Source organism: Dermochelys coriacea, chromosome 1, assembly GCF_009764565.3.
Source record: "Dermochelys coriacea isolate rDerCor1 chromosome 1, rDerCor1.pri.v4, whole genome shotgun sequence".
Lineage (NCBI taxonomy): Eukaryota > Metazoa > Chordata > Testudines > Dermochelyidae > Dermochelys > Dermochelys coriacea.
In genome coordinates, this window is record NC_050068.2 from 350,682,906 (window position 1) to 350,693,545 (window position 10,640).

Genomic DNA, 10,640 nt, shown 5'->3' on the forward strand with positions numbered 1-10,640 from the left:
TGCTCCCTGGTACAATATTCTGGTTGGCTTCTACCTGATTATTTCCCCTGCTGAATCCTGCCAAGCGGATTGCGATTACGCCCCTTTCAAGGTGAAAGATTTCAGCACCATGGCGGAAGATATGATGTGACAGCTGAGAAGAGGCGTCCTGTATCTTGGCTGGGGGTTAGACTAGGTGAACCTTGCGGTGCCTTCAAACCCCCTGGGCCAATGACCTTTGACTTCTGGCTAGGTGAGGCCCGTCCCAGCAAAGTGTGGAGACAGAAGAAGGTACCTGGCTGTGGTGATTGTGAAATGGGATTGTGCTGTGCTTCCGTGTGTGCCAATGCCCTGGTCATGGTGGCTAGATGGACACAGAGAAGGGTGTGAGGAACAGACTGGCTGGGTCACAGCCCTGAATGCGACAAGGACAGGTCACAGTGGACATGCGTCTTTGCCAGTGGATACCCCACCAGCAGCCCCAATACAGCTCAGCACCCACTGGTCTCTTCACCTGGACAGTCAATGGCCTGTATTTTTAGCTGACTTGGCACAAGTGAAAATTGTCCCGAGCCCAAAATTAGAGGCCTTTTAAAAGAGAAGCCCGGGTGTGCCCAGCATCGTGGGCCAGGCAGTGCTGCAGGTGTCAGCTCCCTGGCGTGTGAGTGCACCTTGCTGGCCAGGTAATGGAGCGTGGTCCCAGTAAATCGCAGGGAGGCTCCTTATCCTGTTCTCTGTAAGAAGGATCGAATCAGGCTGGGGCAGCAACAAGGAAGGGCAGGTCCCAGTCACAGGGACACACAGCTAAAGGAGGGAGCCGGGCGTGTTCTACCCCTGCTGAGTGCTGACTAAAACACTCCCTGTGCCGGGCTTTGCCCTCGGCCACCCTCTAGCAGCCCCTCAGCCCTGAGCTGAGCCCTGACTCCTCCCTCCTCCTCCTTGGCCCCCTTCTGCCCCTGTCTCCAGCTGTGTGATCCCGCTGCCCCCATGCAGTCAGTTACCACCCCCAGCTCAGACCCTGCCCATCCCCCCCAATTTGCCACCGTTAACCATTTTAATCACCAGCCAGCGCAGCAGCATCAGGAGATGTTACTGAGCAATGAGCACGCTCACTGGGAGCCAAGCAGCGCTCAGCACCCAGCCTGCCGGCCGCCCCATTAGCATCCTAGTTCAGGGGAGATAGCAATTGCCTGCGGCCCTGGGCCCACGATCCTTCTGGGCAGGCGGGGCTCTGAGCCCCCTGGCCTCCGTCTGGAAGCTGCTGGCCCAATCCTGCGGGAGGAAGGCCACTACACTTGGCCTGCTTCCTTTTACTCTATGCTATTCCTCACCTTCACCCATGAGCAAACCAGATCTAGGCAGCCCTTTGAGACGGCATTGGTGACCAAAGTGGAGGTCCAATGTTAAGACAAGTATTACTCACCACAGGGTAAGATTCACCCATGGACAGAGGGCCATCACAAAGGCCCATGCTCCACTAAAGATCCTGTTAAGACCAGTTTGAAAGTTTAAAATTGGACTAAAGTTGTTCATTGCCATCGTACCATCCCCCAGCCAAATCGTGAATTTCAGACTTAAGGTATTGACAAGAAACACGCTGGAGGCAATGGAATGATTCCCAGTAACTTAAAAGGGAATTGGATCTGGCCTGCTGAGAATGTAGAAAAATGGCTCCCTCCTTCCTGGCAGGTTTAGAATGAACTGCCCCATGCCCCTAACCACGACCAGCAGGAATTGAAAGGAACGAACTGGATTCCTTTCATGACACGTACTTGTGCTACTGATACCGCTCAGAATCACCTTGACATTCATTCTCATTGACGCACCAATAAAGTCGATTGAATGGCATGAGGAACACACTTGGCCCATACCATTTGAAGATGAAAGAAAGATGAAGAGTGCGATGTGCATGTCACGGCCCTCTGAGGCTCAGATTAACCTAATAATCACAACCCCTGAGGAAAACAGCTGCATCCAAAGGAGGATTGTGCAAGGCAATAAATTTTGTTTGGTAACTAATTAGGACCGCCTCCACAAAAAGCATCACAGATCCTCCAGGCAGTCCTAGGAACTGTATAAAAGCGCTTACCACTCAGGGCTCTTCTAAACACTTCTCCGGACTTCATCTCCTCGGTGAATTGGGTAAGTCCAATTCCACTCAATCGCTTTCGAACTCTAGAGATCTTAGATAGTAGGGGCTATTTTAATGTAAAGCTGAATCTTCCATTTACTCACTGTGATATTTATTGGGGATCAGGGTGTTCTTCCGTAATTATCTTGTGTAGTGATTCAGTTACAGGAGCTGGTGGATATATGATTTAAAGCTAATAGGCGGATTTTGGGAGCAACATATGCAATTGGGAAACATATTTTGTATTAACTGGAAATAGATTTAGGGCACTGAAAACTTTTCAGTAACTTTAGAAACTCATTTAGCCATTTTTCACTTAGCCATATTAGGAATAAACTTTCCCAGGTTAGTTCAGAAAGGACCAGTTCAGTGGTCTTTTACTTTCACCTGAAGCAGCTGTTACTCCTCACTATTGGAGACTGGAGAATGGATTAAGCTGACAAGTGGTGAGATACAGTCTAGCAATTCCTATGTTCTCCTGAGCAGAAATACCCATTGACGGTGCTTTTCCTGAGACGGTGCAATTTAGTGTCGCTGAACCTGAACCCCTTTTTCCCCACTGAGGAACTTGTCCTTAGTGATTTGTTTGGAGAAAAGTCAAGTTTTCTGTTCATTCATCAGCAAGTATTGTTGACTCACAAGCTTTGGAAACTCAAAGAACTATACTGTGAGACCAGACTCAACTGGTTTGCATGCAGAGGTTAAATCCTGAAATGAAAGCAAGTGATTACCATGATCCCAGCCATGTTCTCTTTGAGAAATGTCTAAAATGGACACAGAATCCCAGATGTCCAGTATAGAAATAGTGACACTTATTCCAGTCGGTGTTTTTCATATAAAGCCATTGACAGAGGTTGACGGGGGTCGGTTGGTAGGGAAGTTTAGTGCGAGTGGACAAGAGGTGTAGAAAGAGGATATAGGAAGAAATACATGGCCATGTACATAGGATCTAAGGCCCCTCTTTCTTTCTCTCTTGAGCCACACTGAGCTTTGAAGCCTTTCTTCCACCAGCCCTCGTACCTTCTCTTTACTCTAGTCTATGTTGTGTGTTTCAGGTTTACCTCCTTCCCTGAAAGATGACTTTCTCCAGCCTGTGCTATCCAGAATGTGGGGTGGCCCGACCCAGTCCAGTCACTGGCAGCTGCAACGAGCCATGCGTTAGGCAGTGCCCTGACTCCGAAGTGCTGATCAGACCCTCACCGGTTGTCGTGACCCTCCCAGGACCAATTCTCAGCAATTTTCCTCAGCACAGTGGAGTGGGAGCCATAGGAGCACCTGTGGTCGGACCCGGTTTTGGGGGCTCATTGGGTCATGGGGGATTGTACGGCTATGGAGGCCCTTATGGAGGATTGTATGGTTTAGGGGGATACAGTGGTTATGGTGGCTGTTACGGTTATGGGGGATTAGGCGGTTACCTGGGCGGTTATGGTTATGGGGGCTTATGTGGTTCCGGGGTATCTCTCCATAGATACCTCAGTGGAAGCTGTGGGCATCACAAGGAGGGGCTTTGGTTTGGAAACCTCAGCGAGTCACCAACACTTGCTGAGGAAATAACAAAGGTGGAATTTTTAGATACAAACAAAATAAAACCCCCAGCTCCTCCCCCAGTGTAAATCTGCGCAGCTCCACTGGCTTTGCTGGAGCTCCACTAAATTAGGCCAGACGAGGATCTAGCCCTAGAATTACTCCAGTGTATGAGAAGGTAGCAGTTGCCAGGCTGGAAGAGACGAGTGGCCCATCTAAGGCAGTATCCTGTCTCAGTGAGTGTCACTCACCAGCACCTTCAGAAGAAAGCAGAGGAACAATAAATTAGTCCTTTATAGAGGAAACTTAGGGAGTTTCTTCCAAAATCCTGAATTAAAAATAGGTGGTGAGATTTTTCAGAGCTCCCTAAGGGATCTGAAGGCCCAAGTTCCAACTAAACTCAACAGGATCTACTGTCCCTAATGCATGTCTTGCTCTGACAATCCAAGCATTGATTTCTGAAGCATGAAGAAACCAATGCCTGCAACTCGATAATGGAAAAACAATTGAAAAACCCTAAACCTTTCCCACTGTTAAGAATCACAGAGTGTCTGTGCAAGATTCAATCCTAAATTAAAAGGATCCCTAGCACATTGTCCATTAGAGGGCAGTCCTCTCTCTATGGTCTGTATCTCCCACACACACACACACTCCATCTCTAACTAGTTCATTAAAGAGAGTATGTATATATATCCAGATGTGGTTATGATAACAAGATCCCCATTTCTGTAGGAAGTTAAACTCAAGAACAAATAACGGGTATGGCACAAACTACCCTGGGGAGTTCTGGGGAGCTAGGAGCTATTCTGGCTCACGAGGTGGTGGGTATACATAGGCCCAGATGTTAGAGAGCAGACAGCTCTGTCTGGAGCTTTGTTTTCATCTAAATTGTAAATATCACAAGTGAGCGAACTCCCACCCTTTCTTTGGGAGAGAATTCACCACTCCCATAAATCCACCTTTGTTATTTCCTCAGCAAGTGCTGGTGACTCGCTGAGGTTTCCAAACCAAAGCCCCGCCTTGTGATGCTGGACTGAATTCGTTCGCCAGTAGAGGTTACAACTAACAAGAAAACAAGCACTATTAATGCTATCCCAGCCATATTCTATGTGACATTTTTTTAAATGGACTGGAAATCCCAAGCTGTGATAAATGAATGGGGGTGGGTGTAGCTCCCTTTTATGGACACCTAGCCAGCCAGTAGTGTAACATCCCTCTTAGAAGCTGTTCTCTAATGGCTCTACCTGGAAAGGATTAAAAAGACTCACTGCCTTGCATAGGTAAAGGGAAGTGAGTGGGCACCTGGCCAAAAGAGCCAATGGAAGGCTAGAACTTTTTAAAATTGAAAGAAGACTCCGCTTTTCTCCATCTGTTGTTGTTCTCAGGGAGAGGCAGACAGGGGGCAGTTATGCTGTGAGAAGCTTGGGCCAGGTATGAAATCTCATCAGTATGTTATCTAGAAACTATTCATCTAGAACCCCAGATATGTAATTAGATAAGAAAATGTCTAGGAAGAGGAGATTAAGATTATCCCTTTTCTTTCTTTTTGGCTTTTGGACTCCTCTGTGCTAACCCCAGGTGCTTTTGTTTTGCTTGTAACCTTTAAGCTGGACCTTAAGAAAGTTATTCTTGATGCTTAATCCTTGTAGTTGTTGTTTTTCTTAATCTAGCAAAAGCCTAAATTCCCCGATGTATTTTCTTCTTTTTTTATTAATAAAATTTACCTTTTTTAAGAACATAAGTGGACCTTGCTGTTGGCCAGTAGATGAACACATGCGGACAAAGAGTCAGAAGAAGTTTTAGTTATTCAATGAAATCCGAAACTTCGGTGTGAAGCTGAACTATTTTTCCCCATTGCCCTAAATATTGTCAGCTCATCTCCGCAGGGTATCCATGCTGTTACTTATGACCTTATTATCTTCTAGGTGTCTGCAAATTGATTTATTAATTATTTGCTCCATTGTCTTTCATGACTCCTGCATATGACTGTGGTGCAGTGTAGTTTGTCTATAAGGGCAGAACTGAGGTAGGCAGAACTATGGCAGTCAGTTGTGTTTGCAACATCCTTGTGAACTCAACTTTTGGTCATGTCATTTCACCAAGGAGTGGACCTTGCTGTTGGCCAGTAGATGAACACATGCGGACAAAGAGTCAGAGGAAGTTTTAGTTGTGCAATGAAATCCAAAACTTCAATGTGAAGCTGAACTATATTTGCCCCATTGCCCTTAATCTTGTCAACTCATCTCAGCATTCCAAAGTGAGTGCAAAGTTGGTGTCAAGGAGCAGAGCTGGTTGAACCTCTCACTAGGTTGTCATCTGAGACAGATGCTACGTGCTACATGTTATTGGAGGTCCCATCAGAGGAGAAGAGAAGAATGTCCTGAAAAAGGAGAATTATTCTAAAAAAGGGCTGCTGACTCCATAATGATGTTTCAGCAGAGTCTCTATTGGAGAGTTTATTATTCAAAATGCTCTCAAATGACATGCCAGAGACTCATTGGTTTAAACATTCATGCTTTGCACCTGAAGGAGAAATAGTGATGGAAATGAATTTTGATTAGGTCTGAGGTCTCCACATAAAGCATCCATAACAAATGGTCAGGTTAGTAAAGTTTTCCCAGCATTTGTCTGTATGAATAATGCCTGCTGAAACACCCAAAGGCTGGGGAAGCAAGCTCCGTAGAACAGGGAGGGTGATTTGTGGAGTGCACATTGGGAAGAGCTTTCTAGTGAAGAGCCAGACTTTCAAAGTGCTGTAGAAGGAAAGGCATCCTGTTCTGAAAGTTGCTCTGCCATTCTAGGTGTTTGGGGTAGAGTTAACTTTCCTTTTTTAAAACAGGTAATGGAAGTTGGAGCTCCCCCCCGGTACAAAAGCCCCACATAATGCTGTAAACTACTTCAAAGGCTGAATTCTCCTATCATTCCAGGGCTTCAAAAGGTCACCTCTTGAGAAGTGCCTGATGCTGCTGGCTCTTCAGGGATGAATTGTGTCCAGGGCAATGTTTAAAGAAGGAGGGAGGAACAAGGAGAATCAGAAGACAGATATTACAATGCATCAGAGTTTTTAATGCGAGTGACATTTGCAATACACAGCTACAGGAAAAATACTAGAGCAGAAAGAATGCATTTTCGTTTTTCAAGAAAGGCTTCAATCGATGACCCACCTCATTGGGACGTATTTCACACAAGAGCTGCTTTGTCGTTGTTGCAACTGCAGAGTTTGACGAACAAGTCCCCATTGCAACCATTTTCAGTTCCTTTTATTACTCCAGTCAGTGGGACGTGAGACAAAGCAAAACAGAAGCAGAGGATTCACCAAGGGAAGGTCATGCCTGACTAATCTAATCGCCTTTTATGATGAGATTACTGGTTCGGTGGATGAAGGGAAAGCAGTGGATGTATTGTTTCTTGACTTTAGCAAAGCTTTTGACACGGTCTCCCACAGCATTCTTGTCAGCAAGTTAAGGAAGTATGGGCTGGATGAATGCACTATAGGGTGGGTAGAAAGCTGGCTAGATTGTCGGGCTCAACGGGTAGTGATCAATGGCTCCATGTCTAGTTGGCAGCCGGTGTCAAGTGGAGTGCCCCAGGGGTCGGTCCTGGGGCCCGTTTTGTTCAATATCTTCATAAATGATCTGGAGGATGGTGTGGATTGCACTCTCAGCAAATTTGCGGATGATACTAAACTGGGAGGAGTGGTAGATACGCTGGAGGGGAGGGATAGGATACAGAAGGACCTAGACAAATTGGAGGATTGGGCCAAAAGAAATCTAATGAGGTTCAATAAGGATAAGTGCAGGGTCCTGCACTTAGGATGGAAGAATCCAATGCACCGCTACAGACTAGGGACCGAATGGCTCGGCAGCAGTTCTGCGGAAAAGGACCTAGGGGTGACAGTGGACGAGAAGCTGGATATGAGTCAGCAGTGTGCCCTTGTTGCCAAGAAGGCCAATGGCATTTTGGGATGTATAAGTAGGGGCATAGCGAGCAGATCGAGGGACGTGATCGTTCCCCTCTATTCGACACTGGTGAGGCCTCATCTGGAGTACTGTGTCCAGTTTTGGGCCCCACACTACAAGAAGGATGTGGATAAATTGGAAAGAGTACAGCGAAGGGCAACAAAAATGATTAGGGGTCTAGAGCACATGACTTATGAGGAGAGGCTGAGGGAGCTGGGATTGTTTAGTCTGCAGAAGAGAAGAATGAGGGGGGATTTGATAGCTGCTTTCAACTACCTGAAAGGGGGTTTCAAAGAGGATGGCTCTAGACTGTTCTCAATGGTAGCAGATGACAGAACGAGGAGTAATGGTCTCAAGTTGCAATGGGGGAGGTTTAGATTGGATATTAGGAAAAACTTTTTCACTAAGAGGGTGGTGAAACACTGGAATGCGTAGCCTAGGGAGGTGATAGAATCTCCTTCCTTGGAGGTTTTTAAGGTCAGGCTTGACAAAGCCCTGGTTAGGATGATTTAACTGGGACTTGGTCCTGCTTTGAGCAGGGGGTTGGACTAGATGACCTTCTGGGGTCCCTTCCAACCCTGATATTCTATGATTCTATGATTCTATGACTATGCAGCTTGTTAATTAAACATCTGTGCAGATTAGGTCAAAGTGAGACTCTAAAGACACGTATTGATGGAAAGGATAGAATAGACGGGGTCTAATTCTCCTTCTCGGCAAGGTCTATTTTTCCCACTCTCAAGGGATTTAAAATGATAATAAATGTAACTGATGCCTGTCTAAGGTCCCTATTTCCTTTAAACTGCAGAGTTAGTGTAAAGAGCCTGCGTGTAATTTAGAATGAGTCCACATGTGACTAAGAGGATCGGCACACGGCTGGGAAAGCATTGGCAGAAGAGTCATTAGAAGCGTAACATTAGAAATACAGCATGGTTATCAGACCCAGGTGCTGAGCACACACAGCTCCCACTGAGTGCAATAGGAGCCATGTTTACACAGCACTTCTGAAAGCCATGCCAGAAAGGTCGGGGTGAATCTGGATTTTGCTGTTCAATTCCTGGTTGTTCTTTCTTCCACAAATATTGCTGCTGGTTTTAGCATGGCCCACAGCTTCCACTGAGGTATCTATGGCGAGATACCCCGGAACCACATAAGCCCCCATAACCATAACTGCCCAGGTAACCGCCTAATCCCCGTAACCGTAACAGCCACCGTAACCACTGTATCCCCCTAAACCATACAATCCTCCATAAGGGCCTCCATAGCCGTACAATCCCCCATGACCCAATGAGCCCCCAAAACCGGGTCCGACCACAGGTGCTCCTATGGCTCCCACTCCAGTGTGCTGAGGAAAATTGCTGAGAATTGGTCCCGGGAGGGTCACGACAACCGGTGAGGGTCTGATCAGCACTTCAGAGTCAGGGCACTGCCTAACGCACGGCTCGTTGCAGCTGCCAGTGACTGGACTGGGTCGAGCCACCTCACATTCTGGATAGCACAGGCTGGAGAAAGTCATCTTTCAGGGAAGGAGGTAAACCTGAAACACACACCAGGAACTAGAGTAAAGAGAAGGTACGAGGGCTGGTGGAAGAAAGGCTTCAAAGTTCATTGTGGCTCAAGAGAGAAAGAAAGGGGGGCCTTAGACCCTGTGTTCATGGCCATGTATTTCTTCCTATATCCTCTCTCTACACCTCTTGTCCACTCACACTAAACTTCCCTACCAACCGACCCCCTTCAACCCCTCTCAATGGCTTTATATGAAAAACACCGACTGGAATAAGTGTCACTATTTCTACACTGGACATCTGGGATTCTGTGTCCATTTTAGACATTTCTCAAAGAGAACATGGCTGGGATCATGGTAATCACTTGCTTTCATTTCAGGATTTAACCTCTGCATGCAAACCAGTTGAGTCTGGTATCACAATGTAGTACTTTGAGTTTCCAAAGCTTGTGAGTCAACAGTACTTGCTGATGAATACAAAGAAACCTTTACTTTTCTCCAAACAAATCACTAAGGACAAGCTTCTCAGCTGGGGTTCAAGTCCACTGACTTTCATGGAGCGACACTAAATTACATCATCTGAGAAGAAGCATCTTCAATGGGTATTTCTCCTGAGAAGAATACAAGAATTGCTAGACTGTATCTAACCACTTGTCAGTTTAATCCATTCTTCTGTCTCCAATAGCGAGGAGTAACAGCTGCTTGAGAAGAAAGTAAAAGACCACTGAATTGGTCCTTTCTGGACTAACCTGGGAAAGTTTCTTCCTAATATGGCTAAGTGCAAAATGGCTAAATGAGTTTCTAAAGTTACTGAAAAGATTTCAGTGCCCTAAATCTATTTCCAATTAATAGAAAATATGTTTCCCAACTGCATATGTTGCTCCCCAAATCCACCTATTAGCTTTAAATCATATATCCACCAGCTCCTGTAACTGAATCACTACACAAGATCATTATGGAAGAACACCCTGATCCCTAATAAATATCACAGTGAGTAAATGGAAGATTCAGCCTTATATTAAAATAGCCCCTACTATCTTAGATCTCAAGAGTTCGAAAGCGATTGAGTGGAATTGGATTTACCCAGTTCACCGAGGCGATGAAGTCCGGAGAAGTGTTTAGAAGAGCCCTGAGTGGTGATCACTTTTATACAGTTCCTAGGACTGCCTGGAGGATCTGCAATGCCCTTTGTGGAGGCGGTCCTAATTAGTTACCAAAAAAATTTGATTGCCTTGCACAATCCTCCTTTGGATGCAGCTGTTTTCCTCAGGGGTGGTGATTATTAGGTTAATCTGAGCCTCAGCGGGTGTGACATGCAGGTTGCACTCTTCATCTTTCTTTCATCTTCAAATGGTATGGGCCAAATGTGTTCATGTCATTCCATCGACTTCATTGGTGCTTCCATGACAATGAATGTCAAGGTGATTCTGAACAGTATCAGTAGCACAAGTGGGTGTCATGAAAGGAATCCAGTTCATTCCTTTTAATTCGTGGTCGTGGTTAGGGGCATGGGGCAGTTCATTCTAAACCTGCCAGGAAGGAG

The 10,640-nt window shown here is 46.0% G+C and overlaps 1 protein-coding gene across 1 annotated transcript in view; it reads left to right on the forward strand.

Moving 5' to 3' along the window:
- Nucleotides 1-8,989, forward strand: part of LOC122458839 (claw keratin-like) — a 42,808-nt gene extending 33,819 nt beyond the window's left edge. Inside the window, exons 2-3 of the mRNA XM_043508507.1 lie at nucleotides 3,398-3,620; nucleotides 8,911-8,989. Coding sequence (XP_043364442.1) covers nucleotides 3,398-3,620; nucleotides 8,911-8,989 — 302 coding nt within the window. The remainder of the gene's footprint in view (nucleotides 1-3,397; nucleotides 3,621-8,910) is intronic.
- The last annotated feature ends 1,651 nt before the right edge of the window (nucleotides 8,990-10,640 follow it).